This window comes from Heptranchias perlo, chromosome 23 (assembly GCF_035084215.1).
Source record: "Heptranchias perlo isolate sHepPer1 chromosome 23, sHepPer1.hap1, whole genome shotgun sequence".
Classification (NCBI taxonomy): Eukaryota; Metazoa; Chordata; class Chondrichthyes; order Hexanchiformes; family Hexanchidae; genus Heptranchias; species Heptranchias perlo.
Genome location: NC_090347.1, coordinates 167676 through 193008, shown reverse-complemented (window position 1 = coordinate 193008; position 25333 = coordinate 167676). Strand labels below are relative to the sequence as shown.

Below are 25333 nucleotides of genomic sequence, written 5' to 3'. Positions count from 1 at the left end.
AAGAGCTTTGTCAACAACTGATGTTTGACTAAATGGTCTATAGTTACTTGCATTATCCATCTCTCCCTTGAATAAGGGTGTTCCATTGGCTAATTTCCATGCCACTGCACAATTTGCATATTTGAGGATTGAAAAAATTGCAGCCAGAGCCTCTGCTATCTCCTATGACTACTTTCATCAGGCAAGGACCCAGTGACTTATCCAACTTGAGTTTTGCTAGATTAAATATTTACTAGTATTTATAGTTTACTTTTAATCTATGGTTTATTTGTATAGAATGATGGTTATAAATTGTTGAATTATACATTATCATCCAGAACAGAGAGGCTATTAGTTCCTTAAGGATAGTGTGTTTGATACTACTTGACTGAGGGAGCAAAAGACAGTGGGGGTGTTTGGCACTGTACCTCTAAAACCATGCCCATACACTGATTGAATGAATGTCTATGGCTGAGAGTCAAAAATGAAAATATTTTGAGCAGTCACAATCCAATTCATAGTGGGATGAGTCTCATGCAATTCAGACCTAAATTGGCAACCTGAGAGGTACAGAGCTGATAGTGTTGGAAAAAATTTCCATTGTAGGATGAGGTATTCGAGATAGAGGGATAAGGTACCTTGGGGAAGATTTCTTGTGTGAAGTTAGTGAATTTATTGTAAAGGGACTGTATTTAGGGAGCTTGACTTTATCTAACCCGTGCTGTACCTGCCCTGGGAGTGTTTGATGGAGCAGTGTTGATGGAGCTTTACTCTATCTAACCTGTGTGGTAGCTGCTCTGTCTGATGCTGACGCTGGGTGCAAGAGTTCTGTTTGCTAGCACTAACATCAATCAATTGTCTGCCTTAATGTCTAATGTCCTACCACGTGCAATCTGCAAACAAAGTGCAATTGCAGTCCAGGTGAAGGTTGGCAGTGGATCAGCCATGTAGCAATAGTAAAATTGAAGTCAATGGGAATCAGGGGGAAAACTCTCCAGTGGCTGGAGTCATACCTAGCACAAAGGAAGATGGTAGTGGTTGTTGAAGGCCAATCATCTCAGCCCCAGGACATTGCTGCAGGAGTTCCTCAGGGCAGTGTCCTAGGCCCAACCATCTTCAGCTGCTTCATCAATGACCTTCCCTCCATCATCAGGTCAGAAATGGGGATGTTCGCTGATGACTGCACAGTGTTCAGTTCCATTCGCAACCCCTCAAATAATGAAGCAGTCCGAGCCCGCATGCAGCAAGACCTGGACAACATCCAGGCTTGGGCTCATAAGTGGCAAGTAACATTCGCGCCAGACAAGTGCCAGGCAATGACCATCTCCAACAAGACAGAGTCTAACCACCTCCCCTTGACATTCAACGGCATTACCATTGCCGAATCCCCCACCATCAACATCCTGGGGGTCACCATTGACCAGAAACTTAACTGGACCAGCCATATAAATACTGTGGCTACGAGAGCAGGTCAGAGGCTGGGTATTCTGCGGCGAGTGACTCACCTCCTGACTCCCCAAAGCCTTTCCACCATCTACAAGGCACAAGTCAGGAGTGTGATGGAATACTCTCCACTTGCCTGGATGAGTGCAGCTCCAACAACACTCAAGAAGCTCGACATCATCCAAGATAAAGCAGCCCGCTTGATTGGCACCCCATCCACCACCCTAAACATTCACTCCCTTCACCACCGGCGCACTGTGGCTTCAGTGTGCACCATCCACAGAATGCACTGCAGCAACTCGCCAAGGCTTCTTCGACAGCACCTCCCAAACCCGCGACCTCTACCACCTAGAAGGACAAGAGCAGCAGGTACATGGGAACAACACCACCTGCACGTTCCCCTCCAAGTCACACACCATCCCGACTTGGAAATATATCGCCGTTCCTTCATTGTCGCTGGGTCAAAATCCTGGAACTCCCTTCCTAACAGCACTGTGGGAGAACCGTCACCACACTGACTGCAGCGGTTCAAGAAGGCGGCTCACCACCACCTTCTCAAGGGCAATTAGGGATGGGCAATAAATGCTGGCCTCGCCAGCGACGCCCACATCCCGTGAACGAATAAAAAAAAAAATCACAGAACAATAGCTGAAAATGTCATTTTTCTACACATTAGGTTCTACGCTTCAGTTGATGACTATGCTGCTTGTTCATGGACACTCCTGGCTGCTGCACCGTTCATTCCTGAGTCTGAGTGTTAATCCATCTTCAGTTTTTTTCAATAAATCTGAATTTAACCCAATTTAAATAAATCTTTACTGGATTAGAAATGGTTTGTGAAATCTTCAATGCAATTTGATTGAATATCATTCTTGAAGACACTTGTATTCTTAAAATCACTGTTCAAATTTGGGAAGGAGCAATTTATGGCTGCACACACCCTAGGGTTTGTGGCAGTGATTTAATATTTCATTTAGGGATGGGCAATAAATGTTGGCCTCACCAGCGATGCCCACATCCCATGAACGAATTTAAAAAAAAATTAATATCTGGTTGTTGACAACAGGACTAATATCTGCCACTTGAGGGATACTGTAAATTATAGCCACATGCCTTCCATTTCTTTCTGTTCTAGGGGCAGTTCTTTGATGAATCCTATGGGTTTTATCCAGGACAGATGTTGTTTGGAGCGGCAAAAGTTTTCTCCAACGTGCAGTGGCTCTCTGGAGTCAGACCTGTGCTGAGCAAAAAGAGCAAGTTTAAAGCAGTTGTTGAAGAGGTAATTTTTTTTAAAAGCGAACAAAGCAAAGTGCACAGGGTGGGTTTCAGTGCCTCCGTGTCATCTCCATGTATATATCATGAACACAGGTGATTTTATTAGAATGGAAACCCATTTTATATTTCTGGGTTGTGGGTGTGTCGCAGTGTGTCGATCGAGATTGCTAACCAGGAAAAAGGTTTCACAGGAACGACTCCCAGGGGCAATCATGGGGAATGGAATGAACAACAAAATATCACCTACAGGAATAGGTGATCAGTTCATCTCTAAAATTGAATGGCTGGAAAACTTCATAAGGAGAGAGCTTCTTCAATCTTATTTAATCTGAGTGTGGTCCTTGTTAGAATATACATGAGCTTTGACACTCTTATTTAAAGGACTGCTTTAGGAAAGGCAACAATTTATAAAGCCTATCCTGATCTCTAGCAGTTGTTGAAGATTTGTCCTAAAATTACCCATATTAACTCAAAAGTGTTGTAAAGTACCATGTTCCCCACAGGCAGGCATGTTGCCCTTTTTATGAAATGTGGACTGGGGACATTAGTGAGCAACTTTTCAACACTATTGGCCAAACCCTGTTAATTTTAAAACTGGCTCTGGAGCTGCATCGACACCCCCTCAGACTCTGTCCGTGGTCACCTCTGATTCTAGCCCTGCTGCAGTGGGAACCGTGTAGAAGCTGGGCTGGCATTTCACTGAGCGGATTCGGAGCAACATCGGCATGTTGGGTGCAGGTTGTCTAATCGTCCCCTCCACTTAGGGTGACCTGGAAGAGGGGAATGTTTCCTTTCTTTAGGAACTATGTTGCAGCATTGAAGCCTAACTAGTAGAATCATAGGTTATAGCATGGCAGGAGGCCATTCAGCCCATTGAGTCAGTGTGTTCTAGACTGAAGTACCAGAGCTTCCGTGGTGTGAGAATATAACATTTGATGTCTTAAGAAATGAGCCCCAATGGTACAAGTTACCTGGTGTCTTGTATGTCTATTCTAGGTGCAAGTGGTGGAGCTTAGAGTTTCCTGGATAACAAAGAGCTTTTGTCTTGGTGGCAGTGAAAGCGTATACCCTCCATCTCCGGTTATTACACAGGACAACTTGCCCAGGTAGGGTGCTAATTTGATTCCTTTACTTTTTTAAATCTGTAAGAGGAAACTGAGCAGTAATGGATGAAGTGTGTAGGAATATATAGTATTCTGTGTTCCTGTTCCATGTTCCTAAAAGGAATATGGAACATTATAGAATATTACAGCACAGAAGGAGGCCATTTGGCCCATCGTACCTGTGCCAGCTCTTTGAAAGAACTGTCCAATTAGTCCCACTCGCCTGCTCTTTCCCCATAGCCCTGAAAAATTTTCCTTTTCAAGTATTTATCCAATTCCCTTTTAAAAGTTACTATTGAATCTGCTTCCACCACTGTTTTAGGCAGTGCTTTCCAGATCATAACATTAGGAACAGGAGGAGGCCATTCAACCCCTTGAGCCTACTCTGCAATTCAATTAAATCATGGTTGAACTGCACCCCGACTTCATTTACCTACCTTTGCTCCATATCTCTAGATACCATTATCTAACAAAAATCTATCAATCTTAGTCTTGAAAGCTCCAATTGACCCCCAGCATCCACGGCCTTTTGGGGAAGAGTTCCAGATTGTAAAAAAAAAAGTGCTTTTTATTTCCCTTCTCAATGGCCTGGCTCTAATTTATGTCCCCTTGTTCATGATTCCCCCACCAGAGGAAATAGTTTCTCCGTATCTATCCTATTGAATCATTTTAACATTTTAAACATCTCAATCAGATGACCCCTCATTCTCCTACTCTAGGGAATACAAGCCAAATTTATGCAATATGTCCTCATAATTTAATCCCTGCCCGGCACCCCCTCCCCATGTGAGGGCAGGCACAGATCCTAGTGACCTGTACCTGTACCTGTACCACCAGTTAATAGTTTACAAAGCACTAGTGTTGCAGCAGTTAAGCACAAGTGAAATGTAACTGTCTAGGAGTGACGTTAAACTAGCCTTTGTAATCAGTGTGGCGTGGAACGGTAACAGCAGTGTTTACGGCCTGTACAACCACAGAGGCTGCAAACAGCATCGCTTGAACATAGAGTCATAGAGTCATGATAGAGGCCCTTCGGCCCATCGTGTCCGCGCCGGCCATCAGCCCTGTCTACTCTAATCCCATATTCCAGCATTTGGTCCGTAGCCTTGTATGCTATGGCATTTCAAGTGCTCATCCAAATGCTTCTTGAATGTTGTGAGGGTTCCTGCCTCCACAACCCTTTCAGGCAGTGAGTTCCAGACTCCAACCACCCTCTGGGTGAAAAAGTTCTTTCTCAAATCCCCTCTAAACCTCCCGCCTTTTACCTTGAATCTATGTCCCCTTGTTATAGAACCCTCAACAAAGGGAAAAAGCTCCTTAGTATCCATCCTATCTGTGCCCCTCATAATTTTGTACACCTCAATCATGTCCCCCCTCAGCCTCCTCTGCTCCAAGGAAAACAAACCCAATCTTCCCAGTCTCTCTTCATAGCTGAAGCGCTCCAGCCCTGGTAACATCCTGGTGAATCTCCTCTGCACCCTCTCCAAAGCGATCACATCCTTCCTGTAGTGTGGCGACCAGAACTGCACACAGTACTCCAGCTGTGGCCTAACCAGTGTTTTATACAGCTCCATCATAACCTCCTTGCTCTTATATTCTATGCCTCGGCTAATAAAGGCAAGTATCCCATATGCCTTCTTTACCACCTTATCTACCTGTTCCGCCGCCTTCAGGGATCTGTGAACTTGCACACCAAGATCCCTCTGACCCTCTGTCTTGCCTAGGGTCCTCCCATTCATTGTGTATTCCCTTGCCTTGTTAGTCCCTCCAAAGTGCATCACCTCGCACTTTTCCGGGTTAAATTCCATTTGCCACTGTTCCGCCCATCTGACCAACCCATCTATATCGTCCTGCAGACTGAGGCTATCCTCCTCACTATTTACCACCCTACCAATCTTTGTATCATCAGCGAACTTACTGATCATACCTTTTACATTCATATCCAAGTCATTAATGTAGACCACGAACAGCAAGGGACCCAGCACCGATCCCTGTGGTACCCCACTAGCCACAGGCTTCCAGTCACAAAAACAACCTTCGACCATCACCCTCTGCCTTCTGCCACTAAGCCAGTTTTGTATCCAAAGTGCCAAGGCACCCTGGATTCCATGGGCTCGTACCTTCTTGACCAGTCTCCTGTGGGGGACTTTATCGAAGGCCTTACTGAAATCCATGTATACCACATCCACTGCGTTACCCTCATCCACACGCCTAGTCACCCCCTCAAAAAATTCAATCAAATTAGTCAGACATGATCTTCCCTTGACAAAGCCATGTTGACTATCCCTGATTAATCCTTGCTTCTCCAAGTGGAGACTAATTTTGTCCTTCAGAATTTAACCCAAAACATGCCAACATAGATGACGTGATTATCGTAAAGTATTTCTTGGCTGGGGCTCCAGAGCAAGCTGTTTGTCCGGGCCCAATTCTCCCAACTGGGGAGGGAGAAGTATTTAAATACACAGGTTCCAATGATATGTACATATTGGAATACAAACTCCACCCACCCTATGCACTTGTATATTGTTTTGTTGTCTGTGTTGCAGTGTGGACTAAATAACTGATCTGTGACCACAGTGCGGCTAACTTCCAGTGCAAAATATTAACCTAACCCAATCCCTTATCATTGTCCCTGATATGGGATTCAAAGCTAGGTTTTTCTTAACACAGTAAGTGGTGTTAAGAGTTTACATTGCACAGTTCCAATCTACATACAAAGTGAGACAATTTGAACAAATTTATAATAGATGAACATTTTTGCTAAGGGTGACCCAACTCTTAATAGCAAGATGTTTCTAATTGAAGGGCACATTTGATTATTTAAGGATCGTTACAGCACCACCAAAAAGATATCTATTTAAAAATCATCTGAGATCGTGTCCCAAAACCTCATTTCCTGACCAAAAACCTTGGTTCCTGTTGTCATACATTTTTGTAATGCTTTGACAATATTGAACATTGAAATTCCCTATGTAAACATTTGCTTGTGGAGGTTTGTTGACCAACCAATTAAATCACTATGCTTTTTCAAAAACCAATTTAGTTTTGCCACTTTTTCAGTAACTGAAATTTATAATGCCTCAAATAAGGCTTTAAAGGCAAAAGAATTGCATATTTTGCAATAGTATGTTTAAACTTGTTCATTGAATTGTTTCTTTTAATTTCATTTTTACTTCAAGACCTCAGCCTGTCTCTGGATTTTTATGCATTCCACCAATGTACAGTTTACAAAATTTATAGAATCATAAAGGATGGGGGCCATTTGGCCCATCGAGTCTGTGCCAGCTCCATGCAAGAGCAATCCAGCTAGTCACGCTCCCCTGCCCTATCCCCGTTGCCCTGCAAATTTTTTCCCTTCAAGTACTTATCCAGTTCCCTTTTGAAGGCCATGATTGAATCTGCCTCCACCACCCACCTTGGCAGTCCATTCCAGATCCTAACCACTCACTGCGTTTTAAAAAAAAAAGTTTTTCCTCAAGTCACCGTTGGTTCTTTTGCCAATCACCTTAAATCTATGTCCTCTGGTTCTTGACCCTTCTGCCAATGGGAACAGTTTCTCTCTCTCTATTCTGTCTCGACCTTTCAGGATTTTAAATACCTCTATCAAATCTCCTCTCAGTCTTCTGTTCCAAGGAGAACAACCCCAGCTTCTCCAGTCTATCCATGTAATTTAAGTCCCTCATCCCTGGAATCATTCTAGTAAATCTTTTCTGCACCCTCTCTAAGGCCTTCACATCTTTCCTGAATTGCGGCCCAGAACTGGACACAATACTCCAGTTGTGGTCGAACCAGCATTTTATAAAGGTTCATCGTGACTGCCTTGCTTTTGTACTCTCTGCCTCTATTTATAAAGCCCAGGATCCTGTACGCTTTCTCAACCTGCCCTACCATCTTCAATAATTTGTGCACTTATACCCCCAGGTCTCTCTGCTCCTGTACTCCTTTTAGAATTGTGCCCTCTAGTTTATATTGCCTGTCCTCGTTCTTCCTACCAAAATGATCACTTCGCATTTTTCTGCATTAAATTTCATCTGCCATATGTCCGCCCACTTCACCAGCCTGTCTATATCCTCTTGAAGTCTATCACTATCCTCCTCACTGTTCACTACACTTCCAAGTTTTGTGTCATCTGCAAAATTGGAAATTGTGCCCTGTACACCCAAGTCCAAGTCATTAATATATATCAATAAAAGCAGTGGACCTAGTACCGATCCCTGGGGAACACCACTGTACAGCTCTCTCCAGTCCGAAAAACAACCGTTCACCACTACTGCTTCCTGTTACTTAGCCAATTTTGTATCCATGCTGCTACTGCCCCCTTTATTCCATGGGCTTCAATCTTGATAACAAGCCTGTAATGCTGCACTTTATTAAATGCCTTTTGAAAGTCCATATACACCACATCAACTGCATTTCCCTCATCAAAAAGCCCTGTCAGGTTAGTTAAACACTATTTGCCTTTAACAAATCCGTGCTGGCTTTCCCGAATCAAGCCACTTGTCCAAGTGACTGTTAATTTTGTCCCGGCTTATCATTTCTAAAAGTTTCCCCACCACTGAGGTTAAACTGACTGGCCTGTGTTGTTGGGTTTATCCTTACACCCTTTTTTGAACAAGGGTGGAACATTTGCAATTCTCCAGTTCTCTGGCACCACCCCTGTATCTAAGGATGTTTGGGAGATTATGGTCAGTACCTCCACAATTTCCACCCTTACTTCCCTCAGCAACCTAGGATGCATCCCATCCAGACCGGGTGACTTATCTACTTTAAGTACAGCTAACCTTTCTATGCGTGCAGCTAGCATGCATTTAAATTTCAGTTGAAGCGCACAGACGTATCCCATCATCCTGCAAGGACATGAGTTTTGTCCAAAGACTTGAACAAATTGCATATTGAATTCTTGCTCCAACTGATATCATTTAAAATATTAACCACTTTTCTGTTATGAAATACTCTGACCTGTGATTAGCAACAGCTGTGGTTTCAGAGAGCATGGATCTCTCCTTAATTGAAAGGCCGAAAATTCAGTTAAAAATCTTCTTTGAACCACTTTTAGGGGTAAGGAACATAAGAACAGGAGTAGGCCATTCAGCCCCTCGTGCCTGCTCCGCCATTTGATAAGATCATGGCTGATCTGTGATCTAGCTCCATATACCTGCCTTTGGCCCATATCCCTTAATACCTTTGGTTGCCAAAAAGCTATCCATCTCTCATTTAAATTTAGCAATTGAGCTAGTATCAATTGCCGTTTGCGGAAGAGCTCCAAACTTCTACCACCCTTTGTGTGTAGAAATGTTTTCTAATCTCACCCCTGAAAGGTCTGGCTCTAATTTTTAGACTGTGCCCCCTACTCCTAGAATCCCCAACCAGCAGAAATAGTTTCTCTCTAACCCCCCCTATCTGTTCCCCTTAATATCTTATAAACTTCGATCAGATCACCCCTTAACCTTCTAAACTCCAGAGAATACAACCCCAATTTGTGTAATCTCTCCTCATAACTTAACCCTTGAAGTCTGGGTGGTATTCCAGTAAACCTACGCTGCACTCCCTCCAAGGCTAATATGTCCTTCCGGAGGTGCGGTGCCCAGAACTGCTCACAGTACTCCAGGTGCAGTCTAACCAGGGTTTTGTATAGCTGCAGCATAACTTCTGCCCCCTTGTACTTTAGTCCTCTAGATATAAAGGCCAGAATTCCATTAGCCTCATTGATTATTTTCTGCACTTGTTCATGACACTTCAATGATCTATGTACCTGAACCCCTAAGTCCCTTTGGACATCCACTGTTTTTAACTTTTTACCATTTAGAAAGTACCCTGTTCCATCCTTTATTGATCCAAAGTGGATGACCTCACATTTGCCTACATTGAATTCCATTTGCCACAGTTTTGCCCATTCACCTAATCTATCAATATCCCTTTGTAATTTTATGTTTTCATCTACACTACTTACAATGCCACCAATCTTTGTATCATCAGCAAACTTAGATATGAGACTTTCTATGCCTTCATCTAAGTCGTTAATAAATATTGTGAATAATTGAGGCCCCAAGACAGATCCCTGCGGGACTCCACTAGTCACATCCTGCCAATGTGAGTACCTTCCCATTATCCCTACTCTCTGTCGCCTTTCGCTCAGCCAATTTCCTAACCAAGTCTGTACTTTTCCCTCTATTCCATGGGCTTCTATCTTAGTTAACAGTCTCTTATGTGGGACCTTATCAAATGCCTTCTGGATGTCCATATAAATAACATCCATTGACATTCCCCTGTCCACCACTTTAGTCACCTCTTCAAAGAATTCAATCAGGTTTGTCAGGCACGACCTACCTTTCACATATCCATGCTGGCTCTCCCTGATTAACTGAAAATTCGAGGTGTTCAGTCACCCTATCCTTAATTATAGACTCCAGCAATTTCCCCACAACAGATGTTAGGCTAACTGGTCTATAATTCCCCAGTTTCCCCCTCTCTCCTTTCTTAAAAAGCAGAATGACGTGCAATTTTCCAATCAAGAGGGACAGTTCCTGAATCTAGAGAACTTTGAAAGTAAGGGAATTTCTTTACATATTAAACTGGGGATTTTTTCTTTAAGAAAAATGAACATTGAGGATTTTCAGATAATTTTTGTTTGGGTAGGAAAACATGGCCAGCTGTACTGATTACACACCTGTTGTACCTTTTTAGTTAGTAAAATTATAAATGCTCCATGAACTTCAGAAAGCATGTTAAGCTGTTGCACTGGATGTCTTTACTCATGCTAATTTTAGTTTTAATTTTAAAAAAAAGCCTCCGATGTATCGCCCATTTTAACGTAAGAACATAATATAAGAAATAGGAGCAGGAGTAGGCCATTCGGCCCCTCGGGCCTGCACCGCCATTCAACAAGATCATGGCTGATCTTCCACCTCAACTCCACTTTCCTGCCCGATCCCCATATCCCTTGATTCCCTAGAGTCCAAAAATCTCATTCTTGGCCTTGAATATATTCAACGACTCAGCATCCACAGCCCTCTGGGGTAGAGAATTCCAAAGATTCACAACCCTCTGAGTGAAGAAATTCTTCATCTTAGTCTTAAATGTCCGACCCCTTATCCTGAGACTATGCCCCCTAGTTCTAGACTCTCCAGCCAGGGGAAACAGCCTCTCAGCCCCCACCCTGTCAAATCCCCTCAGAATCTTGTTTGTGGTTCATATAGTTAGAAAATGCAAACGTTGTCACATTGGCATCAGTAATTAGAGGAATACAGTTTCAAAAATTGATCATAAAACACCAAATTTAACATTTTGTAGGGATCTCTTACAGTTGCAAATCAGTGCTGCCAGATTTGGGATGTCTTCCCTGTGCCCCCCCCCCCCCCCCCAGCCAAATGCCTTTTCCCTTCATCAGTTATTGACAGACACCAGGAATCTACTGGTAGCCCAACCCACATTCCACCTCCTTCAGTTTAACCAAGTTTTGGGTTTCCCCTTTGTTGTTTCTGCCAAGCTCCAGGTTCCCCCTCCATAATGAAGCCAGAGCCAAAGGATCCATCTCTCAAACTGCCAAACCCTAGCATCTCCAGCTTGGTCTTGCTGCCATCTTGTTGTATATTCTAAACTGTAAAACTTGTAAGGGATAAATTAAATGCATACAAGAGTACATATAAAATAAAAGGCACCTATTTGCAGTTTTTAAATAAGGGACAGACATGGAATCCAGTCCCCAAATCACCTGTAAAATTCTAAAGATACCAGTTAGTAAAAATGGAATCTCTGCATGACACACAGACCCCTATTATAAAAAGGCGACTCCTCTGTACTCATTGCAACCAATGCTTTGGGAGATAGGCTAGTATCTAATTTTTCTGTGTATATTGAGTGCACTTCCTCTAAGTATAATGCTTTAAATGTTCATGACATTACTTCTGACACACCTGTTCTAACTTAAACTTTCTTATTTCTAATCAATGACAGCCCTGCCAGCTGTCTCCAGGGTACTTGGTGATCTCCACAGCCCCACCTGGCTGATGCCTGTAAATATCGATCCAGCAATGGCTTTCCTGCACTGAGCCAGAGCCGGGCTTTAGTTGTTCACAGCACTTAAAGCACTTATGCTGCAAAGTGCTTTAAATAGCTAAAATATGGCTGTGCTGGGAAAGAATTGTTGTAGAACTAATGGGAGTGGGGAGGAATTCATTCTACTTGTTCCCCGCTCTCTTGCTGCCCAGAAAAAAGCCTGACTGATGAAGGAGCCTGCCTTAAATTCTTTAATATCGTACTAAGATAGTAAAAGTACAGTTAACACCCTTAAAGTAGTTTCCTGAATTGCAGCCAGGAAAGAACGAAAGTGTGCATTTATATAGCACCTTTCACATCCTCAGTGTCCCAGAGTGCTTCACAACCATAGAATTACTTCTGAAGTTCAGTCAGTGTTATGCAGGTAAACACAGCATCCTTTTTCTCTTTTGAATGCTCGCGTCTGAGAAGGCGGCAAAATACAGTGATATCTTGAGCAGATAGCATTGTTACCTTTGTGTACGATAGCAGGTGAACTGTTGGAGGATGAGAAGCAGGCGATAGGCTGTCTGTTGTAACTGGAATGAGATTAGTTTAAATTTAATTTTAGATCCTTTCTCTGCTTTTTCTCTGTTAGGTAGGAGTTGCTCCTCTTCTGATTCTCAAAGGATGAAGTTCAATTCTATATGGAATTGATTAGTTCTCTTATGCTGTATGAAATAAATAACTTGCAGAACCTGTGGCACATCTGATGCACACAATGTAAGGCTTGTTTTGGGCTAAGGCCCTTTCCTACTGAAGGATAGTGATTTTTTTTTTCCCCTCAGATTTGCTTATTTGTCAGTGGAATGACAAACTGGAAAATATGAAAGGCAGGTTCACTTTATCCCACCAGTGGGCACCCTTGTGATATGTTGCTCAAAGCCCAAATGGCAAATGCATCAGGACATATTCTGTGGAGTTTGGACTTGGGCATTAACTTCAACAAATTCTGGGAAGCTTTGATTCATGAAGTGTATATTTTGACTTCATTGTATCAAGGAACGTGTCTATTTTATAAGTGTGGGTTTGTGACTAATCCTGCGTCTTATCTGTGGGTGAGTGGACACTAGCTGTCCTGTCATTTCTCTAAATGTTGTTTACATTTTGAAATGGACTGTAAGCAGGTAATGTATCCTTTGTGTTTTTGTCTTTCTCTAGGGTGAAACGCTTGAACTGTTATGACCATGCTCGCATGGTCCTGGCAGAGCGGGCAGTGTACGTGCTCCCTGGAGATCCTGAGTGTACTGCTATTTCTTCAGAAGGTCCAGAAGGAAATTCCATCATTGCTGTGAATTCTGTTGTCAGAAAGGTAACTTCAGTATGGAGATACTGTTCCTAAGGCAGGTAACTAATCAAGGGTGGCTACTCCTTTAAGGAGAGCACAGTAACTCTTGTCTATTTGGCAAATTAATTTCAATATAGATAAGTGTGCGGTGTTACATTTTGATAGGAAGAATGAGGAGGCCACACCCTGCTTGGAAAACAAGAGTTTAAATGGGGTAGAGGAGCAAAGGGATCTGGGGGTACAGATACACATCACTAAAAGTAGCGACGCAGGTTAATAAGGCCATAAAAAAGCAAACAAAGCACTGGGGTTAATTTCTAGAGGGATATAATTGAAAAGCAGAGAAGTTATGTTGAACTTATACAGAACCTTGGTTAGACCACACTTTGTGTACTGTGAACAGTTCTGGTCTCCATATTATAAAAAGGATAGAGAGGCACCGGAGAGAGTGCAAAAAAGATTTACAAGGATGATACCAGAACTTGAGGGGTTATACCTTTCAGGAAAGACTGAACAGTCTAGGGCTTTTTTCTAGAAAAGAGAAGGTGACCTAATAGAGGTCTTCAAAATTATGAAAGGGTTTGATAGGGTAGACGTAGTGAAGATGTTTCCACTTGTGGGGGAGACTAAAACGAGTGGCCATAAATATAAGATAGTCACTAATAAATCCAATAGAGAATTCAGGAGAAACTTCTTTACCCAGAGTGTGGTTAGAACGTGGAACTCGCTACCACAAGGAGTGGTTGAGGCGAATAACATAGATACATTTCAGGGGAAGCTAGATAAACATGAGGGAGAAAGGAATAGAAAGATATGTTGATGGGGTTAGATGAAGTAGGGAGGGAGGAGGCTTGTGTGGAGCATAATTGCCGGCATAGACCAGTTGGGCCAAATGGCCTGCTTCTGTGCTGTAGATTCTATGTAATTCTGCGTATGTAATTCTATCTTGAACTATTACTTTTTCACTTCTAGACATCTAAATTCTAAGTTAATCAGTTAGAAACGCAAGTTTTTGCAGATATAAAATAATTTACCTTGTTTCAAACTTTGCCTCAGAGGGTTAAGGTAAGCAGAGTTGTTAATTTTAAACAGTGATGAGGGATCATCTGGAAGTCTTGTAGGAATGTCAATGGCAGAGTTCAAGGCTTTATTCAGAAATCAGTTTGTCCACATGCTGTGCTTTGTTTGTATTTGGGCAGCTGTATGACTGAACTTGCTGCAGCTTGTCTTCTGTTTTTTGATTAGGTTAAACGGCTCTTTGACAAGGAGGTAGTGAAGAAAATCCTGAATAACCTCGACACCCACGATGTTGATCACTCCGATAAGTACACTGTTGCCTTGGGCGATGGCTCTGTCATGGTTACCTCCACTGTTTTTGGGCTCAGTAACTCTAAACCAAGATTAGTTTGGGAGGGCACGGCTCAACTGGCCATAGGACTGAAATCCCAGTCGTTAAATGGGGTCGTAGAGAAGGAACCTGTTCTGAGCAATGGTCCAGTCCGTAATAATGCTGCTGATGCTCAGAACCAGTTGGAACAAACAGTGAAAGTGGGGAACTGGAAGGATGTGGGGCAGTCTCCAGTAATTCTGGAAGACGACTCACTGGAAGGTACCCAGAGTGTAAAGCTGCAGCTTGCAGAACAGGATGCAGACGATGAAGGTGCAGAGGACACCGATGAAACCAGCTCCATTTCTTCTTCCGCAAGTTCAACTGCGTCATCGCAAAGTGGTGGACAAGGACGCAAAAAAAGTATCCCACTTTCTATAAAAAACTTGAAGAAGAAACACAAGAAGAAAAAAAACAAGCCCTCCAGAGAATTCAAACCAGGTGACAGGTGAGATATCGGAGCTTTGCAAAGGAGGGAAGCAGTAGGTCAAATGCTACTTGTTACGGATTGGCGATCTGCCTCATTTCATTTTATAGGGCTACACTACACCAATATCTGCACACACTAGTTGATCACCTGTGCTGTAGCACATGGGGAGTCAAGACCAAATATAATCTTCAGGTGACGCGGGTTAAGAGGGTGGAGGATAATTGGATTAGTGCATGCAGAAGCAATTTTTTATATTTCTATTAATTCCTATTTTCATATTTATAATGGGAACTACCTATGTAAACTTGTGCTGTAATTCCAACTCCCATCAGTGGTGGTGATACAGTATCTCCACTAGAGAGTGCAATTACCAGTTTACATGGTCAATTTACACTAGAAATGTGGAAATAGGAATTTATCAAGGGAAAAAGTTGACATGAATGACATTTTTAATACAGATGCATGAGAGTTGTCTGTTCTTGTCATTTGGTTATTGCTTTGAGCACACTAGGAATATACACTCTAGGAAGATAGGAAGGTCGGATCAGAGTCTGGCACCAGCCCCTTAAGCTGTTCCGCAATTCAATTAGAAGAAGGCTGAGCTTGAGTTTTTCTCTCTCTATTACATATGAGGACTGCACATTGGATATGGGAGAGAAAAACCCTTAGTACCTTCAATTATTCACAAGTTTCTGTAGCTGGCTGATTTAAGTTAGAATCATAGAATGGTGACAGCATGGAAGGAGGCTGTTTGGCCCATCGAATCCATGCCGGCTCTATGCAAGAGCAATCCAGCTAGTCCGACTCTCCCACACTATCCCTGTAGCCCTACAAAGTTTTTCCTTTCAAGTACTTATCCAGTTCCCTTTTGAAAGCCATGATTGAATCTACCTGTCACCCCTTCAGGCTGTGCATTCCAGATCCTAACCACTTGCTGTGTTTTTTTTTTAAAAAAAGTTTTTCCTCAGGTCACCTTAAATCAATGTCCTCTGGTTCTTGACCCTTCTGCCAGTGGGATCCATGGAATCATTCTAGTAAATCTTTTCTGCACCCTCTCTAAGGCCTTCACATCCTTCCTAAAGTGCGGTGCCCAGAACTGGACACTATTCCAGTTGTGGTCAAACCAGTGTTTTATAAAGGTTCATCATGATTTCCTTGCTTTTAGTACTCTCTCCCTCTATTCATAAAGCCCAGAATCCTGTATGCTTTCTTAACTGCTTTCTCAACCTGCCCTGCCACCTTCAATGATTTGTGCACATATACCCCCAGATCTCTCTGCTCCTGTACCCCTTTTAGAATAGTACCCTTTTATTTATATTTCCTTTCCTTGTTCTTCCTACCGAAATGATCACTTCGCATTTTTCTGCGTTAAATTTCATCTGCCACTTGTCCGCCCATTTCACCAGCCTGTCTATATCCTCTTGAAGTCTATCACTATCCTCCTCACTGTTCACTACACTTCCAAGTTTTGTGTCATCTGCAAATTTGGAAATTGTGCCCTGTACTCCCAAGTCCAAGTCATTAATATATATCAATAAAAGCAGTGGCCCCAGCACCGACCCCTGGGGAACACCACCGTACACCTCCCTCCAGTCCGATAAACAACCGTTTTCCATTACTCTGTTTCCTGTCCCTTTGCCAATTTTGCATCCATGCTGCTACTGCCCCCTTTATCCCATGGGCTTAAATCTTGATGACAAGCCTATTATGCGGTACTTTATCAAACGCCTTTTGAAAGTCCATATACACCACATCAACCGCATTGCCCTCATCGACCCCCTCTGTTACATCATCAAAAAATCCTACCAAGTTAGTTAAACACGAATTACCTTTAACAAACTTATGTTGGCTTTCCCTAATCAATCCACACTTGTCCAAGTGACTGCTAATTCTGTCCCGGCTTATCGTTTCTAAAAGTTTCCCCCCCATCAAGGCTAGACTGACTGGCCTGTAGTGCTGGATTATCCTTGCGTCCTTTTTTGAACAAGGGTGTAACGTTTGCAATTCTCCAGTTCTCTGGCACCACCCCCGCATCCAAGGATGTTTGGAAGATTATGGCCAGTACCTCCATAATTTCCACCCTTACTTCCCTCAGCAACCTAGGATGCATCCCATCCGGACCGGGTGACTTATCTACTTTAAGTACAGCTAGCCTTTATCAATTGTTGCAATTGTTTGAAAAGTTCCAGCAGTCTGAGAAGGAGAGGGCTGTTGCAATGGAAACATACATGCACAGAAAGAGTAAACTGTCACATTTCCAGTTCACTACTTTTTTTGTATTGCGTGGAAGAAGGCAAATAGGACTCAGGTGGAAAGCTGTTCATGAAGAACACAAGGTTTTTAAAGTACTGCTGAGAGCTGCCAAAACATTCTTCCTCCTTTGAAAGAGCTAGTGGGCTTGCATGAGATTTCATAATCCAGTGAAATCTGTTTTAAGGGCAATTTCGTAGTGGTTGAAAGTGGGTAGTGGTGCCCCACGTGATTCTATTGAGACCGCTTCGGTTCACTGTATGTCAATGATTTGGATATGGGGCTAGAAGGGGTGGTGTCCAAATTTGCAGATACTAAAATAGGAGGCACAGTAAATAATTGAGGACCAAAGGAAGCAGCTGGGTATATTGATGAGATGGTGCAAAAGGCAAAAAATGGCCAATGGAATTCTATGTCAGTAAATGTGAGTTGGGACATTTTTTAAAAAGGTAATTATAATTTTGGTGAATGGTTGGGTGATAGAATCGTAGAAAGGTTACAGCACAGAAGGAGGCCATTTGGCCCATTGAGCCTGTGCCGGCTCACCAAGAGCGATCCAGCTAGTCCCACTCCCCCGCCATTTCCCTGTAGCCCTGCAAATTTTTTTCCTTCAAGTACTTATCCAATTCCCTTTTGAAGGCCACAATTGAATCCGCCTCCATCACCCCCTCAGGCAGTGCATTCCAGATCCCAACCACTCGCTGCATTAAGTTTTTCCTCATGTCGCCATTGGTTCTTTTGCCAATCATCTTTTTAATCTGTGTCCTCTGGTTCTCGACCCTTCTGCCAATGGGAACAGCTTCTCTTGATCTACTCTGTCTAGACCCCTTATGATTTTGAACACTTCTATCAAATCTCCTCTCAACCTTCTCTTCTCTAAGGAGAACAACCCCAGCTTCTCCAGTCTATCCACATAACTCAGGTCGCTCATCCCTGGAATCATTCTAGTAAATCTCCTCTGCACCCTCTCTAAGGCCTTCACATCTTTCCTAAAGTGCGGTGCCCAGAACTAGACACAATACTCCAGTTGTGGCTGAACCAGAGTTTTATAAAGGTTCAACATAACTTCCTTGCTTTTGTACTCTATGCCTTGATTTTATAAAGCCCAGGGTCCCATATGCTTTTTTAACTGCTTTCTCAACCTGCCCTGCCAACTTCAGTGATTTGTGCACATATGCCCTCAGGTCACTCTGTTCCTGTACCCCCTTTATAGACTAGAGGATACAATTCTATTACATTTTGGTAGGAAGAATGAGGAAAGGCATCACTTCGCACTTCTCTGCGTTAAAATTCATCTGCCACATGTCTGCCCATTCCACCAGCCTGTCTATATCCTCTTGAAGTCTATCACTATCCTCCTCACTATTCACTACACTTCCAAGTTTTGTGTCACCTGCAAATTTTGAAATTGTGCCCTGTACACCCAAATCCAAGTCACTAATACATAGCAAGAAAAGCAGTGGTCCCAGCACCGACCCCTGGGGAACACCACTGCACACCTCCCTCGAGTCCGAAAAACAACCGTTCACCACTACTCTGTTTCCTGTCACTTAGTCAATTTCGTATCCATGTTGTCACTGCCTCTTTTATTCCGTGGGCTTCAACTTTGATGTAGGCGAGCAGAACAATTTGGGGGTTCAGGTTCATAAGATATTAAAAGCATTGCCTCAAGTGGACAACAGCCATTAAAATGCTCATGAAATACAGGGTTTATGGTTAGAGGTATAGAATTTAATAGTTGAAATGTAATGATGAATCTATATAAAACCCTAGTAAGACCACAGTTGGAGACTGCGTGCAGTTTTGGCTCCACAATATAGAAAGGATGTTGAAGCTTTAGAGAGGGGACAGTGCAGATTCTCTAGGATGCTGCCTGGTATGAGGAAATACGAATAATAGGAACATAAGAACAGAAGTAGGCCATTCAGCCCCTCGTGCCTGCTCCGCCATTTGATAAGATCATGGCTGATCTGTGATCTAACTCCATATACCCGCCTTTGGCCCATATCCCTTAATACCTTTGGTTGCCAAAAAGCTATCTATCTCAGATTTAATTTTAGCAATTGAGCTAGTATCAATTGCCGTTTGCGGAAGAGAGTTCCAAACTTCTACAACACTTTGTGTGTAGAAATATTTTCCAATCTCGCTCCTGAAAGGTCTGGCTCTAATTTTTAGACACTGTCCCCTACTCCTAGAATCCCCAACCAGCGGAAATAGTTTCTCTCTATCCACCCTATCTGTTCCCCTTAATATCTTATAAACTTCGATCAGATCACCCCTTAACCTTCGACACTCCAGAGAATACAACCCCAATTTGAGTAATCTCTCCTCGTAACTTAACCCTTGAAGTCTGGATATCATTCTAGTAAACCTACGCTGCACTCCCTCCAAAGCCAATATGTCCTTCCGAAGGTGCGGTGCCCAGAACTGCTCACAGTACTCCAGGTGCGGTCTAACCAGGGTTTTGTATAGCTGCAGCATAACTTCTGCCCCCTTGTACTTTAGTCCTCTAGATATAAAGGCCAACATTCCATTAGCCTTATTGATTATTTTCTGCACCTGTTCATGACACTTCAATGATCTATGTACCTGAACCCCTAAGTCCCTTTTGACATCCACTGTTTTTAACTTTTTTTACCATTTAGAAAGTACCCTGTTCTATCCTTTTTTAAATCCGAAGTGGATGACCTCACATTTGCCTACATTAAATTCCATTTGCCACAGTTTTGCCCATTCACCTAATCTATCAATATCGCTTTGTAATTTTATGTTTTCATCTACAGTACTTACAATGCCACCAATCTTTGTGTCATCGGCAAACTTAGATATGAGACTTTCTATGCCTTCATCTAAGTCGTTAATAAATATTGTGAATAATTGAGGCCCCAAGACAGATCCCTGCGGGACTCCACTAGTCACATCCTGCCAATGTGAGTACCTACCCATTATCCCTACTCTCTGTCGCCTTTCGCTCAGCCAACTTCCTAACCAAGTCCGTATTTTTCCCTCGATTCCATGGGCTTCTATCTTAGCTAACAGTCTCTTATGTGGGACCTTATCAAATGCCTTCTGGATGTCCATATAAATAACATCCATTGACATTCCCCTGTCCACTACTTTAGTCACCTCTTCAAAAAATTCAATCAGATTTGGCAGGCACGACCTACCTTTCACACATCCATGCTGGCTCTCTCTGATTAACTGAAAATTCGAGGTGTTCAGTCACCCTATCTTTAATTATAGACTCCAGCATTTTCCCCACGACAGATGTTAGGCTAACTGGTCTATAATTCCCTGGTTTCCCCCCCTCCTCTCTTTAAAAAGCGGAGTGACGTGCAATTTTCCAATCTAGAGGGACAGTTCCTGAATCTAGAGAACTTTGAAAGATTATAGTTAGGGCATCTGCAATCTGCCCACTACTTCCTTTAAAACCCTGGGATGGAAACCATCTGGTCCTGGGGATTTGTCACTCTTTAGTGCTATTATTTTCTTCATTACTATTGCTTTACTTAAGTTAATTTTATTGAGTCCCTGTCCCCGATTCAGTTAGTTTTCTTGGGATTTCCGGCATGCTATCCTCTTTTTCTACTGTAAATACTGACGCAAAGTAATTGTTCAACATGTCTGCCATTTCCCCATTGTCAATGACAATATCCCCACTTTCAGTTTTTAAGGGGCCAACACTGCTCCTGACCACCCTCTCTTTCCTACTATAACTATAAAAGTTCTTCGTATTGGTTTTGATATCCCTTGCAAGTATCTTTTCATACACTCTTTTTGTAGCTCTTACTATCTGTTTTGTGACCCTTTGTTGATCTTTGTATCTTTCCCATTTGCCAGGATCTGTGCCATTTTTTGCCTTTTTTGTATGCCCTTTCCTTATGTCTTATACTGTCCCTTACCTCTTTAGTTGTCCATGGCTGTTTTTTTTGGCAAGTAGAGTTCTTGCCCCTCGGGTATAAACCGATTCTGTATTACGTTAAATGTTTCTTTAAACATTTCCCACTGATCATCAGTTGTGTTACCCATTAACAGATTTGCCCAGTTTACTGTGGACAGTCTCTCTCATCCCATTGAAGTTGGCCTTACCCAAGTCTAGAATCTTAGGAGCTGATTCACTTTTTTTTCCTTTCAAACACCACCTTGAACTCAACATGTTATGATCACTATTGGATAGATGTTCTCGCACAGTCAAGCTGTTAACTAAATCTGGTTCATTACTCATTACTAAATCTAGTATGGCTTGTTGCCTCTAGGACATACTGCTGTAGAAAACTATCCCGGACACACACAAGAAATTCACTACCTTTCTGACAGTTGCTAGTCTGCTTTTCCCAATCTATGTGAAGGTTAAAGTCCCCCATTAAGACCACTATGCCTTTGTTACAGGCTTGTCTAATCTCTGCATTTATACAATCTAGCACTTCAGAGCTGCAGCCAGGGGTCCTATACACAACTCCCATGAATAATGAAGAAAGACTTTGGAAAAACTGCAACTGTTTTCTTGGAACAGGGGAGATTAATAGAGGTGCTTAAATTGAAGAGATGGGACAGAGTGGATGGTAACAAACTCTTGGTTGAGAACAGGAGAAACTTTCACAGAGGGTTGTGAGGCTGTGAAATGAATTTCCGGAGTTAGTGATTGAAGCAGAGACCGTGTCAACAATGAACTAGAACATGACTTTATTCATAGGAAGTGTGGGCTTTCCTAAGGAGTCATTTGTGCTGGGCACTGGAGAAAGTACCCGGATTGTAACACTTGTCGTGGTATAGTATAGTACAGCACAGAAGGAGGCCATTCAGCCATCATGCCTGTGCTGGCTCTTTGAAAGAGCTATCCAATTAGTCCCATTCCCCTGCTCTTTCCCCATAGCCCTGTAAATGTTTTCCCTTCAAGTATTTATCCAATTCTGAAAGTTATTATTGAATCTGTTTCCACCACACTTTCAGGCAGTGCATTCCAGATCATAACAATGCACTGCGTTTTAAAAAAAATAAGTTTCCTCATGTCTCCTCTGGTTCTTTTGCCAATCATCTTAAATCTGTGTCCTCTAGTTACTGACCCTTCCGCCACTGGAAACAATTATTCCTTTTTTACTCTATCAAAACCGTTCATGATTTTGACCATGTCTATTAAGTCTCCTCTTAACCTTCTTTGCTCTAAGGAGAACAACCCCAGGCTTCTCCAGTCTCTCCTCATCCCTAGTACCATTCTAGTAAATCTCTTCTACACCCTTTCTAAGACATCCTGTGGTGCCCAGAATTGAACCCACTACTCCAGCTGAGGCCGAACTGGTGTTTTATAAAGGTTTAGCATAACTTCCTTGCTTTTGTACACTGTGCCTCTATTTTATAAAGCCAGTAATCCCATATGCTTTTTTTTTTTCAACCTTCTCAACTTGTCCTCTTACCTTCAAAGATTTGTGAATGTGCACCCCCAGGTCTCTGTTCCTGCACTCCCTTGAAAATTGTACCATTTAGTTATATTGCCCCTCCTCATTCTTCCTACCAAAATGTATCTCTGTATTTCTCTGCATTAAATTTCATCTATGTGTCTACCCATTTCACCAGTCTGTCTGTATTCCTGAAGTCTGTTACTATCCTCCATATTGTTTACTACATTTCCATGTTTTGTCTCATCCACAAAGTTTGAAATTAAACCCTGTATACCCATCTCCAGGTCATTAATATATATCAAATGTGTCACTTGTATAAGCAAGAAATGACTCAAAAATCATAGCATTGGATTTGCAACAGCAAATCTTCACATGAAATGCATCAGGCTGGCAGATGGCAAGGGTGAGACATGGCAGAGAGAATGTTTGTGGGGAGACTGAGTAAGCGGCAGGTTGATGGTGGTGATCGGAACATACTGAGATTAGAAGGGGTGGAGGCATGTGTATGAAGGTAGGGGGTGGTACCTACTTCAGCTGCAGGGGCAGAAGCACCAGATTTTGCCGAGGGGTGGAAGAGCAAGGAGGCTGCAGGCTTAAGATTTTGGTACCACTCCCTTTAGTGTCGAGTAAGCACTATTGCAGCAGCACAGTGGTGGGTGGACTTGAATGTTTTGCCTTTCCTGAACCGTGGTCAATCAGAACAGGAAGATGCGAGCCTCGCTCCAGTAAGAAGGGCTCAGGCAAAGTGTCTATCTTTGTTTTAAAAATTCTTTAGGACATCTGCTTTTTCGTATTCTAAAGGTGAGCATGTTTAAAATGACGGGAGTGGAAGAGAGAACAGTTATGTACAGGAAGGAAACTACCAGCTTTTGGGGGTCAGGGTTAGAAATGAGGGTTTTAGTCCAGGGCTTAAAGGGTTAAATTGAGGACCGGTTGCATAAACGTGGCTTGTATAGGAGATTGAGTGTGATCTGTTCGAGGTGTTTAAAATGATAAAAGGGCTGGATGGGCAGATAGTGCCGGGCTGGCATTATCCCCGCTCGAGGGCTGAGTTGATGTTATCCCTGCTGCCATTGTGTTAATTTGGGAATCGGTCAATTCCCAATTCTAATTCTCAATTCCCTCCTAGAATTGCCGTGGAGATTCTTAAAACTGGCACCAGTGTGGATGTGATGTGGCAGGATGGTACAGTGGAGAAAAATATTCGATCAAATGACTTGTTACCAGTGCATCATGTGGATAATAATGAGTTCTGCCCTGGAGACTTTGTGCTGGATAAACGTGGTAAGTGTCAAATAACTCAGTTTGAGAGTTCACTCTTAGAAATGACAGGCAAACTTCACTCCAGAATTTAAGCACATAATCTAGGCTGACGCTCCAGTGCAGTGCTGAGGGAGCGCTGCATTGACGGGGTGACTTTTTTTGGATAGGTATGAAACAGAGATCCATCACCTGTTGTGGTGGACATAAAAGATCTCGTGGTATATGAGAGCAGGGAGTTCTGTGTCGTACAGCACAGACAAAATAAATTAACTGGTTGTTCATTGAGTTGCTGTTTATGGGACCATGCTGTGTCCCATAAGAATTTACATTTGTGTTATAGATGTTGATTTCAACCTCCTGCAAACAGAGATACTGCAGTTTCAAAGGTTAATGGTTTTCTGCTGTTTGTGCATAAGTGACTACATTTCAAATGTAATTCATTGGGTGTGAAACAGTTATTCTAGACTTGAAAGGCCCTATATATAAATGTAAATTCTTCCTCCTTTACGTGCTAAAATGGCCAAACTTGACCAATCCACGTAGTGTATAGTGCCTGCCGGAATGTCATACTTCATGTTGGGAACGGGTTTTTAACTTCTGCTAACCTGATGTCAAGGTTCCGCCTGGTAAGGCATACAAACCAAGAAGGTTCCAGGTTCAGTTCCTGGTCTCTGCTGATTTTATTTAATCTCTGATTGGGAGATGGAGTACTACAATTAAATCTCTGCCAGCATTCCAGCTCCTGATAGTTGTCCTGTGGACACTCATTCTGTGGGCTTAGCAATGGGCATTTTGAAGTGGTGCCACTGCCCAGGAAAATGTATTCATAAAAGTTGAAACTTGCTGGAATGGAGGAGGACTGTTAAGTTTCAAAGGAGAAGATATTTTAAGAAAACCATGACGTAGACTCACTGGAGACAGGGGAGTGTTGTCAAAACTAATAGTTTCTTTATTTCTTCTCCCACCTCCCCTTTTCTCTTTATCCTCCTTTTCCTTCACCTTCCTTTGATTCGGCCCATTGGTTGTGGAGGGTGGGAGTCATGCGTGCAAAGTTTGTGCAAATGGAAACTGAAAATCCTGACAAGAATTTTTAGGTTTAATTGAGAATTAAATGCAATTGAGCATTCTCAGATTCCAGTGATGGTGTGAGCTGTACCAGTTAGTGGAAGAATTGGAGTTTGGGGTGGGGGTGGGGTCAGTGAGGAAGAGCTGGAGAAGTAGAGTCTGGAGATAATAAGTGAAGATGTGTTTTGGTGGAAGTTGGGTAAGAGTAGAGATGTCCAAAACAATGCGTTTCAGTGGATTCAATCACTGAATGCGGCAGGCATTTTGCAACAGCAAGGTCCCGCGTACAGCAATGAGAGGAATGACCAGCTAATCTATTTTTATTGATATTCGTTGAGTGAGGACTGTTGGCCAAGACATCTGGAGAACTTGCAGCTCTTGGAATGCTGCCAGGGTCTTTAATATGCATCTGATAGGCAG

General features: G+C 42.7%; 1 protein-coding gene across 2 annotated transcripts in view; it reads left to right on the top strand.

Annotated features, from left to right (window-relative positions):
- LOC137340984 ((E3-independent) E2 ubiquitin-conjugating enzyme UBE2O) overlaps positions 1–25333 on the top strand; it is a 107431-nt gene that overhangs the window by 52884 nt on the left and 29214 nt on the right. For both annotated transcript variants that reach the window (XM_068003779.1, XM_068003778.1), the window contains exons 6-10: positions 2558–2701; positions 3694–3803; positions 12996–13146; positions 14368–14957; positions 23715–23869. In XM_068003779.1, coding sequence (XP_067859880.1) covers positions 2558–2701; positions 3694–3803; positions 12996–13146; positions 14368–14957; positions 23715–23869 — 1150 coding nt within the window. The remainder of the gene's footprint in view (positions 1–2557; positions 2702–3693; positions 3804–12995; positions 13147–14367; positions 14958–23714; positions 23870–25333) is intronic.